The sequence below is a fragment of the Calidris pugnax genome, unplaced genomic scaffold (assembly GCF_001431845.1).
Source record: "Calidris pugnax isolate Ruff unplaced genomic scaffold, ASM143184v1 scaffold499, whole genome shotgun sequence".
Classification (NCBI taxonomy): domain Eukaryota; kingdom Metazoa; phylum Chordata; class Aves; order Charadriiformes; family Scolopacidae; genus Calidris; species Calidris pugnax.
Genome location: NW_015092476.1, coordinates 511,544 through 533,817, shown reverse-complemented (window position 1 = coordinate 533,817; position 22,274 = coordinate 511,544). Strand labels below are relative to the sequence as shown.

The 22,274-nt window shown below is 50.9% G+C and overlaps 1 protein-coding gene across 1 annotated transcript in view; it reads right to left on the bottom strand.

Annotated features, from left to right (window-relative positions):
• The window catches only part of PAX5 (paired box 5), a 141,348-nt gene that overhangs the window by 6,020 nt on the left and 113,054 nt on the right, over positions 1–22,274 (bottom strand). Inside the window, exon 9 of the mRNA XM_014962565.1 lies at positions 1,370–1,456. Within this exon, the coding sequence (XP_014818051.1) occupies positions 1,370–1,456 (87 nt within the window). The remainder of the gene's footprint in view (positions 1–1,369; positions 1,457–22,274) is intronic.

Below are 22,274 nucleotides of genomic sequence, written 5' to 3'. Positions count from 1 at the left end.
TGCCCAGGCCTATCCATGCAGCAGAGCCTTGCTAAAGCAGCTCTCCGGCTTCCAAAGGAGGTGCAAAATTAGAATGAAGACAGTGCAGTTCTTCATTCTTATTCTTCTTCTTCCTCTTCATTTTTTAAATTTTCTTCTTCTTCTTCTTCTTCTTCTTCTTCTTCTTCTTCTTCTTCTTCTTCTTCTTCTTCTTCTTCTTCTTTTAGCCCCCTGGCTGAAGCCTCTTCCACACATGGTGAAGCCAAAACCCCTCCAGCGCTGCCGGCTGTGGCCATGGAAACTGCGTGTTGAAGCAGTGACTCCCCCTGCGTCGTGCAGCTATGCCCATCGATATCAGCTGGAGATCCACCCGCTGATTTATGATGGAAGCGCTAACAAACCCTTAAATGTGGCACGGCAAATAGCAGCATTATACCAGCACCATGGCATGGGAGGCAGAGGCTGCCTATTGCTCCCAGAGGATTTGTTTAAGGACAAGAACCATGATGAATACAGCCTGGGTGGCTCAATTACATGGGGACTCAATTACTTAAAACAAAGAAACTGGATGAAAAAAGTATGACAAAAATTCAAAATTATTTCGCTGCTGGAGGTCACATATAACAGCCCTGTCATCCATAAATCTGGAAATCTCTAAGGCATGCTACTCCTGTGTTGAGAGATGACAATTAATTGGTATTTTACTTACCTCATCCATGCAAATTATGCAGGGAAAAATTCTAATTACTGCATGCTACATGTATATAAGGTCAAAGTAGGCCAGCTTTTGACAGTGGTGTAAAATGGATTATGTTTATCCTTCACATGAGGGCCATGATCCTGCGTGAGCCACGGGATTCCTGCCCCCCCAACCGCATGTGGGGACGGTGCCGGCGTCAAGGAGGCCGGGTGGGCACAGCGGCCCCTGGCAGAGCAGGGTTGGAGTGGGCAAAGACACAGCCAGGGAGCAAACACAACGGGGGGTCGGGGAGAAACGCAAAGTGCTCGAATGAGTGAGGAACAACAGGGCTGGGGAGTGACAGGGATCACACTTGGCCATGGTTGACCCAACACCTCCCTGAAGCTGGTGCTCCCCATAAAGAGATCTGCCTGAATTGTATTCCTTACCCTCAAAAAAATGGGGGTTCTGCCTTCTTGCAACACTTTGTGTCCAAGAAAGGATTTCAGGGGGTAGGAAGGGGAAGACAAGAGATTTGGCCATGGGACGAAGGGAAGTGAGAGCATTTGCACACCCCATTGGAGACCTGTGGTCCCACACAGGGACTCAGGACCACCCCAAGACATGTGTCTGACCACCCCAGTGGCAGATGGTCACTGTTGGGTTGCAAAGGGGACACATCAAGACCCCAAGGCAGGCACAGCAACTTACCCAGGAGTCCAGGGTTGGGAAACCTCCAGGAGTCATTGTACGTTGAATATTGTGGGTGGCTGTAGGGGCTCCCAGAAAACTCGCTCCCTAAGTGAAAAAGACAAAACAGAAGATCATTTGATTTGAGATCACAGTCACCGTCGAGGGGAAAAGGAGCTCATCCATGCATACTGTGCTCCAGTGATGGTCTGAGTACAAGCAATGCTGGCCACCCTCATTCAGGAAGGGCAAGAAGGGTGGGAGAAATACTAAATAAATGGGCACAGCCACCTTTCACAGATCCTTTTCATGCTGTAGCCCAGGACAGCAGAGCTGCTGGGATTTTCTCGGGCAACCTGTGCTGCAGGAGCAGGACAGGGAGGAGAGATGGAGTAGAGTCTGGGACACACTGGTGGGGCTGGCCCTTGTCCCCACGTTCCTACAGCACCCAGGGCAAGAGACACAATATGAGGGCAGAGCTGCTTAGTCAGGCTCTCTGCTGGCAGGATACAGACTGGGTCATCTTCTAGATACTGGGTACCCTTCCAGGCTCTCTAGGAGAACATGGACATGGTCCCAGGCACCCGTCCATCACTTTAACCCAAGGAGAGGGATACTTGCATCAATTTCAGATGGCTTTGAAACCTCCCAGACAAAGGCACAGAAAAGACTCAAAAGAGTTATTGCTATTTATCCCCTCACCAGCTCCTGCTCTCCCCATCTGTTTGTTCTCTTCACATGTCACCTCCTGTTTCATACTTCAGCTTGCAGAGCCTTGCACCATGGGGCTCTGACCCTGGGCAGGGCACCCGGCTCCACCACCATGCAAATACCAACACTACCGCTGATTTATGAGGAAAATTTTCACAAATGACAGATTCCTGTTCTCCTCCTCTCTTTCCTTTCTTCCTCCTCTCCTCTACACAAATACATGCAGGCTCAACACAGCACGGCAAGAGAAGGTGTAGGTTTCCCACAGCAAGAGGAGGAGAGGGCTGCCAGGCTGCAGCAGAAGATGCTTGCTGCAGCCTTCTCCTGTCCTGGTCCTCTCTCTGTCACCAGGGACTGCCCGTGCCCAAGATGAGTGGCAGATCCCCCACCACCACTCCGTCCCCAGCTCCCCAGGCTCAGCTTCCCTGGCCAGAGTGACCACAGACCCCACAGACCCCCTCTGGGGACCACATGTGGGCCCCTGAGTGACCTCCTTGCTCTGGACATGGTTTAGGCAAGTTGCTGACGCACTGAGAGAGGGGATGATGTCCTGGTGGCTGGTGGGGTTGTGCCGCCGGGAGCCCTTGGATCAGCAGCATGGTGGCTGCGAGAGCTGCGCAGTCCTGGCAGCCCCCTGCAAAGGGATCTTCTGCCAATACAGAAGGTTGGTGTCAAAATATAGGGTCGGGTCCAGGGCACTTTGGTCTCCACTTGATGCTGCTTCAGTAAAAACGATCTGCCTCTCAACCTACACTGAAGGACACCAGTAAATGCACTGAACGTCCTGATGGCAAGAGCTGCCCATCACTGGTTTGCTCCAGGTGGGTCTCTGTTAACAACCCCTCTCTGTTCCCACAGCCCCTCAGACCCATGAGACTGCACCCACCAGCCTCAACCCGCTCTCCCCCCGACCCAGTGTCCACAGATGGGGCAATGAGACCTGGTCTGAAGTCAGAAGTGGCCAGCCACTGCACGCTCAGCACACATTGCTGTGTTGGCCACATTTCTACACACGCTCAAGACCAGGTTTTTATCACTGCATCTGGGGAATGGCATTAATTCACCATGAGCCATGGAAAACAGAGCTGTTTCCAAAGCTTTCTTCCTGGTGAAGAACCATCTACATTTCACAGAATCACAGAATCTTCATGGTTGGAAGGGACCTTTGAGATCATCAAGTCCTACCACAATAAATAAAAAAAAAAAAGACAAAAAACCCCACCCACAGACAGACACAAACTAACCATCTCGGGCACTAGAGCATGCCCTGAAGAGCCATGTCGAGACGTTTCTTAAATCCCTCCAGGGATGGTGACTCAACCACCTCCCTGGGCAGGCTGTTCCAGTGCCTGACCACCCTCTCAGGAAACCAATTCTTCCTAATATCTAATCTAAACCTCCCCTGCCCCAACTTCAGACCATTTCCTCTGTCCTGTCATTATTCCCTTGGAAGAAGAGGCCAACCACCACCTCTCTCCAAGCTCCTTTCAGGGAGCTGTAGAGGGAAATGAGGTCTCCCCTCAGCCGCCTCTTCTACGAACTAAACATGCCCAGTTCCCTCAGCCTCTCCTCGTAGGACTTGTTCTCCAGACCCCTCACCAGCTTGGTGGCTCTCCTCAGGACACACTCGAGTAGCTCAATGTCCTTCCAGTGGTGAGGGGCCCAGAACTAAACACAGCCCTCGAGGTGAGACCTCACCAGAGCCCAGTACAGAGGTGCGATCACTGCCCTACTCCTGCTGGCCACGCTGTTCCTGATACAGGCCAGAATGCTGTTGGCCTTCTTGGCCACCTGGGCACACTGCATTTCTTCTTTGCTCCCTGTCCTGGATGACAGACAACTTCAGAACCTGAGTGTTACCCCTGTCACAGTGCTCGCTCCAAAAGAGCAAAGCCAGAAGCGATGTCAGGAGCCACCCAAGGCACTAGGGCCACTGGCAAAGGTGTCCCCGTTGCCTCTCTCTGGCAGGGCATGGTGGCTCCTCTCCGGTCCCTTCTTCTGCCTGCCGCTGCTGCACCAGGGCTCTGTCAGCTCAGCCAGAGCCCTCCCTGAGGGGATTTGGGAGCTGCTCCACCAGCTTCCACCAACTCTGGCTGGTGACTTCTTGGGTGGGTGATACCATCTTTCCCAATCCTCGAAGGCTCACGGCCAGGTCCTGCTTCCAGTGTGTGCTGCACCAACATCCCTTCACCCTGCAGGTGCCTCTTCCACAGGGAGGGACCAGCCACTGCCCTCCCCGGGGGCTCCTTTTCTCCCGTCCCACGGGCAGTGAGAGATGCAGAGATCTGGCCCTCTTCCAGTTGCATGAAATGGCTGTGCCGCCCGACCGACAGGACACCTGTGACACGATGGGAGCAAGCCTGGCTGCCCTGCCCTGCCCGGGAGCTGTGGGGTGCACGGACAGAGGGACTGGGCAGACAGGACAGACCCCGTTCCTGCCATGGGCTGTTTGTGCCAGACGTGCAGAGGAGCCTGCCCAGCTCCCCCCCGCACCAGCAGCACCTCAGTCTCTGAAGGAGGCTTGTGGGGAGCTGCTGCACCCCGAGGGAGGGCACCAAACACGTCCGAGGACAGAACAACCCCATATTTTCACCTCTCCCTCCCTCCTTCTCCTTCACCGTGTCCTCCTGAGGCGGCAGAGGCCCAGTCTGTCCCATGTGGAGGCCACGGGGTGGGCGGCCGCGCGTTGGGAAGGCTCGTCAGCGCTGCGGCAGGGCTGCGGGTGGGATACGGGCTGACATCTCATTGTTTCATCCTCCTCCCTCTCCTCCCCCACCATCCCCACTGCCCTCCTCCCCGTGCTCACACGCAGACACACATCGTGGACCCTCTCTGGGGGATGCTCCGGTGCCTGTCAGGCTGAGGCTTCCAATTCTCTGTTTTTTATGCCTCAGTGGTCAGGGTGTCAAGCTCCTGCAGTACAGACCAGCCAGGAGCTCAAGGAGTCACTGAGCACCATCAGCTCAGTGACAGTATTGCTTGCTTCTTAACATACTCTGCATATCCATCAGCCTTGCAGGGGAAAAAAAGGGAGAGAGAGAGAGAAGGGGGGGGGCAGGAAGGAAAACGAGAGAAAAGACATAGGAGAGAGGGGAAGGGAAAAGGAGAAGTGGGGGAGAAAGGTCTCGAGCCCTGCAACCATCACCGCAGCACTTCGGCAGATGAAGGGTACAGCCATGAGTGAAACTCACCCAGATGAACAAACACTTGCATGGATGCCCCGTGATTTCCGCCAGATATTCCGAGGTCCATCAGCCACACTTCTTGACAGCCCTGCTTAGCGACTGGCCCTCCGTACGGTCAAAAAACACCACGGATCGGCACACGTGCGGTGTACACACGTGCAGTGGACACACATGCGGTGTACACACGTGCAGTGTACACACGTGCAGTGTACACACGTGCTGGGCGCCCGCCCGCACCCCCAGGATGGGGTGAGGTGGGAAACCCCCACTTCAGTAATTCTGGCATCGCTGAGACACAGAGACACCAAACCCAGGGCTTCTGGCAGAGCTATCCCACCTCTCGCTGCAGACCTGGCTCCAGGTGCTTTATGAGTCTGTAGCCCAAAAGGGATCAGACCCCCATGGCCAGCAGAGCTGCAGGGGACGGGGGGAGAACAATTCCCAGGAGCTGCTGCTAGAAGTCAGCAGCAAAGCTCTGGGAGATGCCCTCCACCCTGAGACCGTGGGAGAGAGGCACAGCCCCCCTGCCCACGGTGTGAGCCCCCAGGGGCGGCTGCAAACAGAGCCTGAAGATGGTGGACGGACCTGCTGCTGCAGCCAAGGCAGCGTCATCCGCTCTGCAGCATCTTCTCTGGGGATTATCTACTCATGTTTACCAGTCTGCTTGGTTTTAAGGTAAGCTCCCTGCAAGTTTCCTTTGTGATGCACAGGAAAACTGAACAGCCTGAGCTTAAAAAATCTCAAAAACCGGAAGATGAAAAAAGAGATTTCCTGGTGTCTCTCAAACTGCTGTGGCTTCAGAGAATGGTGCTGTCAGGGGAGAGGGGAGGATGCAGGGACCTTAGTGATGATCGTGGGGCAGGAGGGTGCTGGAAACTCTCCTCCCCTGCCAGAAGACGGAAGGATGGGGCAGATGAGCAGAAGGAGCAGTGAATGCACTCAGGCAGCTGGTTGGGCAGTGGGACAGACTCAGGGTCAACCTCAGCCAGATGTGGATCTCGGCACATGGGAGGGGGATGCAATTTATTTTACCACCTAATTTTTTTTTAAACACGGATGCTCTAACCACAGAGTAAAGTAAATCGGATGTGGCCTTGGTGGGTCACCCGCTCCAAACTCCTGCCCAAAGCAGGGCCAGCTTTGACATTGGCCATGTCCAGCCGAGGTGTGGGAATCTCCCAGGATGGAGATGTCACCTCTTCCCTGGTCCCCTGCTCCAAAGCCTGGCCATTGTCCCTGCTCTACCGCTGTCCACCGCACAGAGCACCTGGCTGCCATCCCATTAGGCAGCACAACAGTCATTAGCGCATCCTTTAGCCTTGTCTTCTTTGTACCACATGGCACTCGACACCAGCGGAAACCAGCAGCCTACTCAAACATGGGACATGCTTGTTACCCAGTGGCTGGCACCTTTGGACTGAAATGCAAAATTTGCACAAATAGTCAATAAAGAAGTTTTATATGTCACTTCCAAGTTCAATACATTGTTATGGTCCGCAGAGTCTCAGAAGACCCCATGAATCGGAAGCTCCAGAGCCAGCACAGCTCAACCAGATGCAGATATGTGAAGGCAGACACATTTTTATGCAGTTTTCATTACGGTTTCTCAGATACCAGCTTTTTGCACATGTGTTTGGGATGGAGAGAAGCCATCAGGACCACGGGGATGAGTGGTTGTGTCCATATGATGGCTGTAGGTGATGGAACATGCATATGATAGAACATGCCTTCCTCCCTGTGGCCATTCCACAGCAGCTCCTGGGAAGCACCACCAGAGCCACTGGCAGTCAACAGGGAGAGCAACTGGAACCCCGTGGTCGTGTTGTCCATCCTGCCAGATTCATCCTACCCACCAGTTTCTCCACCAGTCCCCATCAGCTGGGTCCTTTTGCTACCCAAGCTCCAGGTTTAGGACAGTGTCTTATTTAGCCCTTCCCTTTAGCGGAAAATTAAAACAAACCAGGAGAAATGGTGTTCAATGAATGCAAGTGCCTGAGGGACCAGAATGGGGCATTGTGGGACAAAAGTGAGAGTCCTGGCCAAGAACAGCAGCACCGTGCATATTCCTCACTGGGGTCCTGTGTAGGTTTAAATGTAACCTGCTGCACTTGTCCCTAAGTTGGGGTCCTGTGGGTGAACCCCTTTCCCCACCAGCCCAACCTCCTGGCAGGAGCTACAGGTGTTTCTACCTTTCCCTTACGGCAAAGGACCTTACTGTAACTTGTAAAAATTAACATTCTCATGACTTTTATTTGTTTTCTACTGTTGTCTTTTGTGGAAGTAATCACATGGACCATAAATTTCTTCAGCGAATTCCAATAGTAATCATTACCCCGGTAGCTAAGACATGCTTGACTGCATGGGGAGCCGGGCTAAAGACCACACTGAGCCACATCAACGTGCCCAAGGAGCCCGTGCATCGCTGGCTAGCACCAAGAAATAACAGCAATCCAAATTAAATCTATTACACAAAAGCCACGTGTTCCATGGGGCCAGGCATGGCCTGGGCTGGAGGGGGATATAAACCACGGGACAGCAGGAGAAGTCCCTTCTCACCACGTGCCAACATCACCCCAGAGATTGCTCTATGATCCAGCAGCCCTGGGCAGAGTCCTGCAAAAAGTCAGAGCAACAAACATGGTTGAGAGACCTTGGGGAAGACAGGAAGTGGTCTGGCCTCTCTGCAGAGGAAAAATCAGCGGGTTTTCCTCTTGGTAAAGCGAATCCCAAGCCATCATCCCAGCTCAGGGCAAGAGGTCTGCAGCCCTGCCTGGGAAGCTGCAGCCTCTAAGACTTGCACAAACCCATTTTCTTACAAGTTCTCTCTGTGTATGGAGGAGTTGGGAAACACCTTTTGCTTAAAACTTGCTTTCACACAAAAAAATAGCTTTGCATCACTAACACGCTTTTGCAAATTTGTGACAATTTTGACAAAATTCTTCAGTGAAAAAGAGACCTGGATTTTAATTTTTTAAAAAAAATATTTTTTCCAAACAAATCTATTTTTTTATTTTAAATTCATAGAGATGTTCAGTTTTTTAATTGAGTTCAGTGAGGCTAACAAAATATCCCAAAATTTCAGCTGGAAAACAAACTCTGAAGTAAATTCCAAAGTAATTTTTATTGCTGATTTTTGCTTTGCTTGGACTTTCTTCCAGTTTTAACATTCATGAGCAAACAACAGGACCAGTGATTTATTCTGCTCTAATCTGCAAGTATCAGAAGCATTTAACCTGGGGAACTAGAAATCCAGGGCATGCCATGGGTTGACCACCAGTAATTTGCCAGGTCTTCTCCTGGATGCCCCATTTCTGGAAACATTCAATGCCAGGTTTGATGGGTCTTTGAGCATAGTTGAAGATGTCCCTGCCCATGGCAGGAGGTTGGACTAGATGACCTTTTAAGGTGTCTTCCAACCCAAACCATTCTATGATTCTAAGGTTCCTTGTGTTTTCTCTGTCCACAGAAGTTCCCACAGAGGGAAGGACACTGATAACTCTGCCTTCTCCTCAGTGGACCAAACACACCCGGCTGTTAATCTGCCTGTTCTGGACCAAGCAGTCCACATGCTTCAAAAAAAAGAAGACCAAATAAGGAAAAAATTACCAAAGTACACCCATACTGAAGCAAAACATGTATTTCTGAAAGGATGCTACCCCTGGGAAGAAGCCCAGCAGGAAATATACACTATATATAGCAAAATCCCATCATGTTCTACCTAATTTATCTCTGCAGAAATACCCAGGGTGATAACCAGCTAAAAATCCCGGGATAAGAAGGCGGGATTCCTCAGCCAGTCCATACCCAGACAGGTGCCCACAGCGAGCAGAGCAAGGACCAGGCACGGGGCAGACACTGTGCTCTTGCTGCTTATAGAATAGAGTCACAGAACCACAGAACTGTCCACGTTGGAAGGGACCTTTCACATCATTGAGTCCAACCATCAACCCAACACTGACAAACCCACCACTGACCCATGTCCCTCCGCACCACATCTGCCCAGCTTTTAAATCCCTCCAGGGATGTGACTGCACCACTGCCCTGGGCAGCCTCTTCCAAGGCTTCACAACCCTTTCGGGGAAGAAGTATTTCCTGATTATGCCTCTAAACCTCCCCTGGCGCAACTTGAGGGCATTTCCTCTTGTCCCATTGCCTGTTCTTTGGGAGAAGAGACTGACCCCCCCTGGCTACACCCTCTTTTCAGGGATTTTTCTCCATCTCACTGCCGGCCTTGGGACAGTCCTGGGGCTGGCAGCAGTCCCCATGGGATTCGCTCCATCCCAGAGCCCTGTGTCCTCCTGCAGGGCACCAGCAGGGTAGGAGGATGCTCAGCATCGTGAAGCCCCAGAGCTCACACAGCCCCGGGACTGCTGAGGCTTGTGGTTGGAAGGAGCTTTAGTGAGAAAGAAATGTTTCCCGAGGGGACTGAAAAAATGCAGTTTTGGAAAACCTCCTCAGGGAGCAGTTTCGGAAAAAGGAAGATGCTTTTCAAAACACCTGAGATCCTCTGCATCAAAATGGGAAGCTGTTCCCAGCCTGAGGACCCTCGCCTACCTGGCGCTGTATGCAGCAATTTATCTGTTCCCACAGGAAAGAAGTGAATTAAGTACTAATAAATGGAAAAGGAGAAAAGCCTTCTGTAAAATTAATGTTTCCCCCCCCCCCGACCCCCCATTTTATTTTTTGGTGTATGGAATTGAAAGTGATAGATTTTAACAAAAGAACAGTCCTCACAAATGATTTTCAAGTGAAACTTTCCTTACTCAGAACTTTACTGCTTGATTTTAAATTTTAAAAAAATCCCTGACAAACGGCGAGTTCTCAGAGCACTGAGGCCTCCACCCGTGGTGTTTAAACACAATCCCATAAAACTACATCAACAACTTCACCCTGCTCCAGCCGAGGCAGAGCCCTTGGAGCTGTGGTGCACTGCAGCAGCCCAGCCGACCACGAGCACACCGACACTCACAGGATCACAGGTAGTGCTGTTAATGACATTTAATTAATTACAAAGTGTCTGTACCGTTCGTTGAAAGAGCAGCCAGGAAATGCAGCGGTAACTGTTAATTCCCCCGGCCAGAGGTGTAAGCATCACTCTGCAACACCCTCCTCCAACAAACCCCAACAAACCGTGAAACACCTTCTGCTGGTTAAAGCTCATTTCTCTCCTAAAAGCGTGAGGAACCTCAAAATGCTTACTGCGCCCGACATCTTCCCTCACCAGTAAATCCGCTGTAATAATCCAGCAGATCAATAGATCGGTTATTGCCATCTAAGACCCCTTCCACCGCTGCACTCACACTCGCCAAAATCACCTCCAGCTTATGTCTGTGATGTCCTGTAGACATTGATTGACCCTTCCATGAATGGACTCAGTGCAACCACCACCTGAACTTTCACACGTCTGATTTCAAAATGAAATTAGCCCATGCACTGGCTGATTTTTCCTGCACGTCAGCCAGGCAGAAGTTCATTGCAGGTACAGCTGGAAGACACCTGGTCTCAACCAGGCAACATCTCTCTGAAGTTCCCAGTACCATCAAGGCTGCCAATTAACTTCTAATGAAGGTTGTATATAATTTTATGATCCTACAGATTGGACAGAATTTCCCCCCTTATTTTATCTTTATATTAACTAGCACCTGCTCAAAGATGTACAATTTTATGGTTCTGAGTAGGTTGTCATATTTTAAGAAAACAGTAGCACGCAGATTTTTGTAACACTACCTCATTTCCAAGAAGCTACAAGGCACAGAAATCCCATCAATGACTAATGAGTTGTGGGTTAAGGTGGACGTACCTTGCTGTGAAGTCACTGTACTATTCTCGACCCGTGCTGCCTGCCATAAAATTTTAATGCCGCTTCTGACATATTTATGAAATACCTCACCTAGTCTTCGCAGGACGACAAAAAGATTTACATCCACAATTACTGCAAGCACACAGGTTTTAGCTATGCACTTTAAACTTTTGTACACAAAGGTATTTAACTTTAATACAACAAAGGTAGGTGGTGCCACAGAGCAACCATATTGGAACTGCGTTAGGAGAGATTTATCTCCCTGCAACAGAAGGACAACTGCCCAACTCATCTGCATAAGAGATGGCATTGTAATTAATGACGATGAGGACTTTGACCCTTCCCTCTCCTGGTTGCCCCCTTGCAGACTCTTCCACCAGCCACCGGTACACAGCCCCTGGAGACCCTGGGTGGACCCAGCATCGGGAAGATGCTCTGAGGGCAATGACAAGCCCAGCAAGACACACGAGCCACATGGGCCACGGGAGCCATGCTAGACTGGGAGCACAGTGACACTCTGTGCTGGTCACTGCTGGCCCCGGACCACCTCTTGGCTCTCCCCAAGCCCATGGGGCTGCCTGTGACCCCCACAAAGCCCTGTCCTGGTTTGAGGTAGAACAGAACCAACTTTCTGTTCAGTAACTGTACTTCTGGGCTAAGCCTCTTCTAACTCTCTGAAATTAACAGAATATTGTGCAGAAAACTCTTTGTTCTCAGAGCGATAAGACAGATGTTTACAGTCAATGCCAAGGAATGGTGTGCAGAGGCTCTTGCTCATACTTATTGCTATAAAAACCAAGATCAGCTAATTTCGTTACTTGCCCTGTTGGAGAGTTGGAAATGGAAAATCGTAGAGATCCCACCTGTGAGGCAGAGAAGACAGGAGAGGTGACCTAAACCTGACCAACAGGATGTTCCATCCCATCTGCCCCATGCTCAGTATAAAATCTGAGGGATCACAGAGTAAGCACTTCCTTCAATGGCCAGTGTCCGAGGAAGAATCCATCTGTTCATCTGCCTTTGATCCCAACCTGTGTGTTCCTTAGTCCAGATCTGGAACCCATCTCCTATCTGTCACTGAGTCCAGTCTGGGACTTCCCCAGTGCCTGCTGGTGACATCATCCTGGGAGCTTGTACGTATTGTATGTATTTCATTATTTCCTTTTTATTTTATTATTACTATTGCTTTAAAGTAGTTTAGTTCCTTCTAAACATGTAAATCTCTATCCCTCCTCCTCCTCTCCTTGGAGTGAGAGGTGGGGTAGACCATCTGTTGTCTCATTGTTGGCCAACCCAGCCCAAACCACAACATGCCCAGGCAGGGGGACAGAGGACACTGACTGCCCTCCACCCATGCAGGGCATCACTCGGTCCCTGCCCAGGATCCCCAGCCTTTGTCATACAGGGCAGGCACCGTGTCGTCCTCGCCACTCCCGATGGACCAGTCAGTTGTGCAGGTGGGATGGAAAGGAAAACTGCCTGTCTCGCAGAAAATATCAGGCTTTACAGTACACGTGTATGTCAAATTGGGGCAAATAAGCACCAAGAAGTATCTCATAGGGTAAAAACTCTCCAAACTATGTAATGGATATATTGCACTTGGTTCAGATGAAAATACTTCACTCGTCCTGACTTTAGCTTTTTTTTATAACTTCAGTCTTTGTGATGATAATGTAATGTGAAGTTACTTCCAGGAATTACACAAGTAATTTAGCCAGTAGCAGAAGTAGTTATAAAGCTACGAGACACAGTAATGTAGCTACAGTCTACAGTGTGGAAATTGTGAAGTTTGGAAGTTAAGCATTTTGGTACCTGGACAAAAGTGCATTGCTGCTGACATGAAAGCAGCCTCGAGTCATCTGCAAATGCACATGTGAATGGGAACAGGAAAGGCTGAGGGAGCATCTTCCCACGCTGGCATCTCCTCAGCTTCCCCATCCTTGGTGACCATGTCAGACCAGGCTGGAACCTCAGCTGGGACCAGCTACACCAGGCAATGGCTGGGTCCTGCCCTTTCTACTGAGGAGACAGCACCTTCGATGAGTGGAAAACCCTCTTGTCCTCATGTTAACCCTCTGCATGGATGAGTGCTCCCGGCTGAGCCACCCAAAACCTTGGCATCTCATCCCTCCTGCCTGCAAGGCCCAGTTTTCTGCTGGACTCCAGGCTTCAGCCACCCCAGTCAGCTGGGTCTGCTTTCCCCCTCTGGTTCTTTCTGTCATCGTGAGGAGCTTGTGCAAGCTCTGAAATACAGAGACACGGCCCCAGCAGAGATGTCAGTTTTCCTTTCTGACACCAAACACAATGCAAATGAATGCCTGAGTGACAGAAGACAGATAATTTCTCACTTGATTTTCATGGCACTGCTTTGGTTTTACACCACATCCACGTTACCGTCATCCTTTTAATGCAGAGGAAAAACATGTCAGCCAATCTCAGGTCAATCTCCGGGAGCGCAGAAGCTCAGTCCTCCAGCTCCTGCTGGCAAATGTTTTGTAGCCAAAGCCATTCCCAAGCAACGTCTGCAGCCACTGAGCCTGTGCCAAGCATGAGGACACAGAGCAGGGAAGGAGGATGGATGGGGCAGTCTCACTCCAGGCTGATGCTCAAGGCCACTGTGGCTGCCATGGCATGTTCCTCAGCATGACCCATGGCTCCCCATACGTTCTGATAGCCCAGGGCACATCTCCATGAGACCAGACTCCTTGCCAAGGGCTCCCATTACATTTCCTGACTTCAGGAAATGTCAGGTGAAGACTAGATGGTAAATGAAGACTGGACAGCCTGGGCTGAGGTGGTTCCTTTGGGCAGAAGGAGGTTGGCAGGAGAAAAAGAAGTTGGAGCAGCATCTCTACCCCATGCCCAGCGACCACCACCGACACAGCAAGCAGCCCCTCTTCCAGCTGGACATGACTAATCCCACCAGGGGATCCAGCACACACCTCTCCATGGAAGGAAAGCACCTGCACGTACCTGGAAGATACTTATTCTGCAGCAAAGCTTCTGTGTGCTGAATCAGCCACTACTGCTGCTGCCCAAGACTGACAGGATTTGGTGCATCTGCTGCTAAAAGGACATCGAGTCAGGACCTGTGTGCTGGATTTAGTCTTTTTTGTGTAGGAATTCAGGGAGTGACATTTAAATTTCCCAGCTCTCTCTGTAGTCAGTGCACAGCCTGATCCCAAATCTACCGCAGCCACAGGGGACAAACGACTTCTGTGCAACCAAAATGCCCTGGTGCCGTGTCCGCTGCCAGAAATAAGTGAATCCGTCCTTCTTTCTGGAAACTTCTCACTTCCTCCTCCTGGCTGTCCCTTTTCTCCCAGCACAGCCCCACAGCCCCTGAGCAGGGGCTCATCTTTATTGGTGGTATCATTTTGCTTAAATTTTTTCCCTTGATTTGGTTTTCTTTCCAATACCCCACTCTGTTTCTTTTGCACTGATCATATTCCGTTACATCCTGCTGCAGTGCAACCTACTGTAATGCCTTGGCCCTTCCACTGGTTTCGATAAAGCCTCAATGTGTCCAGAAACTCCTGAGGAGGGAATACTTGTTTCTCAAAATATTTGATTTCGATTTGTGAAAAATATTTAATTTCAATAGACATCAGTTCTGAGTGTTGGGAGCTCACTGCAGGGCAGATGTCCTATGTTCAAACAGTCCTAACTGCAAGAAAACTCCCTCCAGCCATCACCACACAGAAATCAAGCCTATAGCCTCAGAAAACAAGTCTCGTGAAAGGTGAAAACCATAGAATCATAGAATCATAGAATGGTTTGGGTGGAAGGGACCTTGAGGAGGTCCCCCCAGTGCCCTGGGCAGGGACACCTCTCACCACACCAGGCTGCTCCAACCCCCTCCAACCTGCCCTTGAACCCCTCCAGGGATGGGGCAGCCACAGCTTCTCGGGGCAACCTGGGCCAGGCTCTCACCACCCTCACACCAAACAAGTTCTTCCCCACAGCTCAGCTCCATCTCCCCTCTTGCAGGGTCAAAGTCTTCTCCCTCCTCCCATGGCTCCCCTCCCTCCCCATCTGACACCGACCCTGCACTGTTTTGCCCAGGGCAGTGATGCTCCACCAGCTCCACAGCCAAGCCATGAACCCTGGGCAGGGATCCTGAAGAAACGACCCTAGACCCCGGCTTCCATCCCTCGGCACCAAACGTTCCCAACAGCGACGCTTTTTGCCATAAACTGAGGTTTAACTTGAAAATCAGTCTCTGACAGAGGGATCCCCTCTCCCACAGGCGACGTCGCCCTGCTGCTGGAGCCCCAAACCCCGGCACTGTCCCGTGTGGGGAGGGGGTCGTTTCAGCATCGAGGTCTGTCTGTAAACGTGAAGCCCCCCCGTCCCCACGGCCCCCGGCGTCGCCGCACGGCTGACGCGACTGATTGATTTGACTGAAGGTAGCCAAACTGTCACTCAGGAGGTGGCCCCTTGGTACCTCTTCTGGCTGGATCTCCTTGAGGGTGGGATTGCCAGAGCCGCTCCTGTCAGGGATTTCAAAGGGAACAAGCGGCTGAATGCGGATCTGACAGCTCGGCCGCCGAATTAGGGCTATTTGCATGCTAATTTCCGCCGTGCTTAACTCGCTGGCAGACCTAGAGCGAGAAGCAGCCTCTGCATGTTTGGAACAATGCTTGACTGATCTAGCTGCGTTAACGAGCAAATTATGGTAATTTTGTTATTACAAATGCATAGAAATTTCCAAAGAGTGGAGCAATACAATATGTTTTCTCTCCTCCTCCTCACTCCCGAAGACAGACCCTTTTGTTTATACACACTTTGCCTTGCTTACTTGTGTTTGGGTACCTGCAGCCTCCCACCTCCGCGGGAGGAGGCAGGAATTGTGGCCGGAGCCGTCAGGACCAGGGCTGCCAGGCAGGGGACACTTGGGACCACGCTCCCAGCTGGTGTCACCAGCAGAGACCGCGGCGGACGGGGGTCGGGACTAATTGACCCCAGTTGAGGATGGGTTCTGTCAGAGGAAGGTTTGGGAAGAGCAAATCCAGAGGCTCTGTTGGCTTCCCCACATTTCACCTTCTTGCCCTCTCCAGCGTAATCCCTAAATCAATTTAATGAAATAATATCTGACAACATCATATTGAAAACAATATAAATTTTGTCTTATATTCTGTGCAAGTGCAGTAATTACATTCCTGAGAGATGAACACCAAAAACATTTCTCCAGGCTCCCAAGATCCTGGCAGCCTCTCATTCAACGTGTACAGGAGCAGGGGACAAACTCACACCATTTACTTAAAACTGCTTTATTATTAATTGAGGGAATCATTTGTCAGTTGATTTGCAATCTGGTATTGCCCCCAGATATTTGTGATGGCACATCACTGGCTCCATCGTACATGATGAAATTTCTCTGGGATTTGTCTTCTGATATCACAGAAGGGTGAGGAGGCACCTTTGTGGAGCAGCCCTAGACTGTGGGGAAAACGGTAAATTTGCTTAACCAGCAAATGCCAAATGTCAATACTTCTGTCCCTTGGCAGTGGGTCTTCTGGGTCTGGCAGTGGAAGCTGTAGGTGCTTCTGTGCACAACTGGGGAGTGAAGGTGTTTTTTTGGGGTGCTCCAGGTGGTGGCTGGGTTTGAGCTACATGAGCTGCAAGAAGTGGCTATACCAGCACAAAAAAAGTGAGCTTCCCATAATCCGGAGATGCACATCCCCACTGTAACAGCAGCATGGAGCTGGTGGAGCAGGCAGCAAAGGGACTTGGGAGTCACCACCAGGCTCCAAGGGGGTAACTGGCAAACATTCCACTTCACCAAAGAAATGTTAAGGTTTATTCCTCATTTGCTTTAGGTCTTTCTAGGATAAAGTGCCTGATTTTCCTCTCAATTTCACTGGCCACAGCAGCGTCACTGTCCAAGTAACCGAGTGGTTCCAGCCTTATGCTGTGCCTCAGAGGAGGACCCTATTCAGGCTCTGCCAGAAATGCCCTCCGTCATCCCAAATACTGCAATTCGCTTTCTCTTTCCCTGTTTTTGAGTGGTTTTCCTCCCACCTACCTCACTTTCCAGTATTTACTGCTGCAGGTCAGGGGATCCCAAAATGCTATTGCAAAACTTTGGCAGAGATAATAAATATATTTATATATTTAATATATATTTTTTAATATTTTTAATATCTATAATAAATAATAAATAACACAGCTTCATGAAAATAAGGGTGAATAAAGTCTTCAGCACGTCAGGGGGGACACCAAACCCCACCAATCCCTACAGGCTTTATCTCAGAGCCCATAAACCCTCAAAGCTGCCTCCCAACCACGTTGGGTCCCAGAGAACAGAGGGAGGGTCCTGGCCCCGGGGGCAGAAAGCCCCCGCAGGCAGAGGTCACCCAGTCTCCCTTCTCCTCCGTGTTAATACCTGCTGGCCACAAGGGAAAAATGTGTTTGAAAAACCACGTTTTGTTTTCCAACACCATATCCTTCTGCTTTACACTTTGGAACTAACATCTTCCCCTCAATAAAAGATTGCTAACAACACCGTCGCTATTTTCTATGCTTTTCTTTTCAAAGCCCAGTTTTGAATGTCACTGTTTTCAGGTCCCTTTAGTCGGGTAATTGCACATAGACTTCATATAAAGGAAATTCATTTGTTCAGGGTCACTGCATGGTTTTTCATTAAAAACAAATTACCGGTGTTCAGAAAGGACATCTGGGTTTCGAGAGTCCCATTAATGACTATATTTTCAGCATCACTATTCCGGACAGTCTACCCTTTCCTGTCACCCAGCAGCGGGGCCCACCAGGAGAGGAGGGGACAGGGCAAATGACAGTCCTGGGAGCAGGAGGGTGACAGGGCCAGGGAGGGGGAGGGTGTCCCCAGAGATGGGGAGAGGGAAGAGCTGGGAAGCGAAGCTGGGGGGCAGCAGGAGCTGCTGTCCCAGCACTTCTAACACCAGAACTGGAATAAGTAGAGACAGGGAAGGTTTAGATTAGATATTATGAAAAATTTCTACACTGAAAGGATTGTGAAGCCTTGGAAGAGGCTGCCCAGGGCAGTGGTGGAGTCACCATCCCTGGAGGGATTTAAAAGCTGGGCAGACGTGGTGCTGAGGGACATGGGTCAAAGGTGGGTTTGTCAGTGTTGGGTTGATGGTGGGTGGACTTGATGACCTGAAAGGTCCCTTCCAACCTGGACAACTCTATGATTCTAAGTATTTAAGTGAATGATCATGGCTACTTGAGCATAACTTTTTCCAGCTCAGCCGTAGCACCATCACCTGACGGTGAGGGCAAGCAGATGCTGAAGCTGGACACAGGCACAGTTTGCCTGAGCCCCAGCAACGGGAACCAACAAGACCCCCTGCCCTTCCCCAGCAGAGACCCAAACAGGTCACAGCTCCTGGGACGGTGGATCTCAGAGCAGGTGCACAAGCCGCAACTCTGGCACCTCTCCTTTTGTCTCCTCCTCTCTTCCCTTGCCGATGTCCACCATCTTCCCCACACAGGGGAGGACACAGACCTTCAGACACATCTTGGGAGCCGTCCCATGGATGTGAGTCTCCATGGATCTATGGAGAGAGACCTGGCCCAATGCTGGGAACAGGCTGGTGGTGTGTGGAGCAGTGGAGGACCAAGAAATGACCCTGGGCAGGTAGCACTGGTCCCCATCACCACATCAACCCCAGCCAGCAGCACACCAGAGCCCAGGTGGGAGGAGGAGTGGTGCTGGAGAGGAGGTCCAGCCTCCCACAAGCAAGAGAAATATGACAACAGTGTCCTGTCCTTGACCAGCAGACTGTCGCTCTAGCAGCTGTGCTCCCTTTCAAACACTTCACCTTCAAAAAAGGCTCTGGGTCACCCACATAGGTCACAGAGTAAAACCCCCTCAAATACTGCATTTCCCAGTGATGTGCCCCCAACCAGCTGCTGCTCCTGCTCCTAAAGCCAAATCTGCAAACACAAGGCAGCAAAGGGAGCAAAGAGAGTAGGAGCTGCAAGCAGAAGATGGCACTATCTCCATAAGAAGATCCAAACAGCCCCGCGAAGGCCTCTTTGGCAAGGCAACAAGCAAAGCTGGGTGTCACTGGGCTCCAGGCTGCAAGTACGGGATGTGATGGAGAAATTGCAGTGTCCTCCTGCCTGCTCTTCCCCGGAGCCAAAGGGGAGGCTTCGAGGAAAACACTGCTCCGTGTTTCTAACGCCACAGCACGTTATGGGCACAATCACAGTGTGAACAAACAGTAACAGTGATACCAAATTATTGGAGATAATTTCTGCATGTAGCATCTCATTAACCTGTAGGATCCTGTGCCCTGAGATGGTACCAAGACCACGAATCTAGAAGGAATCAATACTGGATTAAGCCTCTAAATAGATAATGAGAACATACAGAGCTGCACTAGACCAAACAAACATTTACAAGAGGTGTAAACTCTCATGCTTCAATGCATAAGCCACCAGATGATGAAGGGTGAAGAGAAGTGTCCACTTTGGGCCATCTGTTGTGTCCCCTGTCCCAGTGGCAGGCAGGTGACAATACTGGGCAGATGGTGGCTGTCCCAGGACCCCATAACAGATGCCACACGATGCTGTGGAGCTACTGCCTGATCCCAGCATGTCCAGGAACATTCACCAACAGCCATCATTTTTATGCCACGTTCCCCCTCTCATGCCTGGTCTCCCGGTGGAGGAGCCAGGCACGGAGCATGGGGGATGCTGATCTGGGGCCAGCGCTACCAAGGGCTACAGGGGGTGAGACACAGACACAGGAATGTGGAGGGCAATTCCTCCTGCTCCCTGTCTAGACATTCAGCACTGTCCTGTGGCAGGGAACCTCTCCGTATGGCTCCCTCCAGCCTCCCAGGGAGATTCCTGGCTCTGTTGTTTAATGGTGACCAGGGTCTAGAGCAGATCTGTCCCATCTGTGCACCATCGTGGACTGCTGGCATCTTTGCTTCCCAGAGAAGGACCTGTCCTCCTCCTGTTAACAGCTTATTGACTCTTTCTCTGCTCACAGTGTCAGGCAGAAACATATGAATTCCCAATTCTGCAGCACATTTTCAGTGTTCCCATAATAAAGACATTGAGTCATGGAGTGATGGAAGGGGCTTCAGGATGGAAGGGACTTTGAGACATCTCTAGACCCTGCTCACAGCAGGATCAGCAATGATGCCAGACCAGGATACTCAGGGCTTCATCCAGTCTGGCCTTGAAATCCCTCAAGGATGGAGCCTCTCTGAGTGACCTTGTCCACCGCTGGACCCTCCCCATGAGGGAAAAGTCTGAAGCTTTTCTTCATATACAGTTTGCGTCTTGCTTGTTTCAAGGACAAGAGGAAATGGTCTCAAGTTGTGTCAGAGGAGGTTTAGAATGGATATTAGGAAAATTTCTTCACCAAAGAAGCCTCACCTGGGCAGCCTCTTCACCAAAGCCTTGGAAGAGGCTGCCCAGGGCAGTGGTGGAGTCACCATCCCTGGAAGTATTTAAAAGCCGGGCAGACGTGGTGCTGAGGGACGTGGGTCAGTGGGGGTTTAGGCAGTGTTGGGTTGGCGGTTGAAGTTGATGATCTGAAAGGTCCCTTCCAACTGGCACAATTCTATGATTGTAACTTATGCTGGTTGCCCCTGTGTGTCGGGTGGGCCCAGGACTGCACTCTTCCCACTGTGGGTCCCTGAGTACCGAGGGGAACAAGCCCTTTCCTCCAGCTCTGGGTGAGGATGCTGCTGGTTGTCCTCGCTGCCCATGCTGGCCGATGCTCAGCTCCCACAGGACCCCACAGCCTGTCCTCAGCCCGTTTCGTTGCACAGTGCTCCTTTCCCAGGTGCGGGATTTTGTGTCTGTCCTTGTGGGATTTCATGTTCCTCCCCCAGCCCACCCAAATGCCTCCAGGTGCCTCCTGCCCTACCCTGGAGCACACCGATGGCACTCCTCTGGTGGGCACCGTCTGAGAACCTCACAAGGTGTTCCCGTTTGAAGATGAAGATGACAACCAGGAGGGAGCCCTGGCTGACACCCTGCAGTGCCACATGTGCCACCAGCATCCAGCTGGAGCGTGGCATTAACCCAACAGTGGTGGCTTGACCACCCAAGAGTTGTTTTCCCATCCACCTGCCTGTCCATCTGCACTGCAGCAATATCTCTTGTGCCCTGTGCTGTCAGGTCTGACGCACCTGTGGCACCTTGAGAGCTCCTTTCTGGTCATCTCTGTGGGGTGACAGGCACCAAAGGGCAGGAGAAGTGTGCGGGGCCTGTGACCTCCAGAGGGAACACGTTTATGGGCACCTCAAGTGATGCCACAACCTCATTTGTAAAACTCTGGACTGAAATCACAGCCACGTGTTTGGTTCCTTTAGAGAGAAGTGTTTGATTAGTTTATTCTCTGTGTCCATGAGCTGCATAAAAAACCTCATGGACACACGGACACATAAAAAATTGCATTGATAAGCCAGTCTCTGCTTTTGCAGGGAAGTAAGGGAGAAGATCTGTGAGCATGGACCAGGTTTTTATGCCAGGCATGGAGATGCTGTGGGGATGGGTTCCTGGAGGAGAGGCAGGGAAGGACTCAGGACCAGCGGGTGATGGAGTCCCTCCTGCTCAGATGAACGGGGGGCAGCTGGAGGAGAGATAAGCACAGAGCAAGCAGCAAGCACACAGTCCCCACTTCCACTTCCCACCTGGAAATACTGGGGAGCTGGAGGTCCCCCCCTGGCTCCATGGACCCCTGGTAGATATGGATGAGCACCAGCAGCGTGGAAAGGGATGGGTCTGCCCAGGCAGCAACAAGCATGTAGCAAAACATCACCTACGTCTCATCATGTATACGTTTCTCCCATGTCTCCAAGCACTTAACTCACACAATTACTTAATTACAAGAAGAAATTCATGGGTAACGATTAAAAATCTTATCAGGGAAGCACATTTCTGACAGAGGCTCCTCCGAAAGCTACACCGAGACAGCGGCAGGGCACGAAATGAATCCCCAAGACCTGGTAAGATGTTTATGCTCAGGCAATTCGGATATTTCAGAAGAATCGGGGACGTGCCAACGGCACCAGAGCGAACCCGGCACCAGGTTCTGGGTCAGCCCCCCCTCTGGGCATCCAGCAAGGCTCTGAAACCGGTCCTGCAAGGGACAGGAGCCAAAGAAGGATCGAGAAGGTACTTTGGATGCTAGTTAGCAAATTCTCACTTAAATGGGAAGGAGAACCTACAGGAATTGCAGCTGACCTTCACACTAGCTGGAGCAGAAGGTTGTTATTAA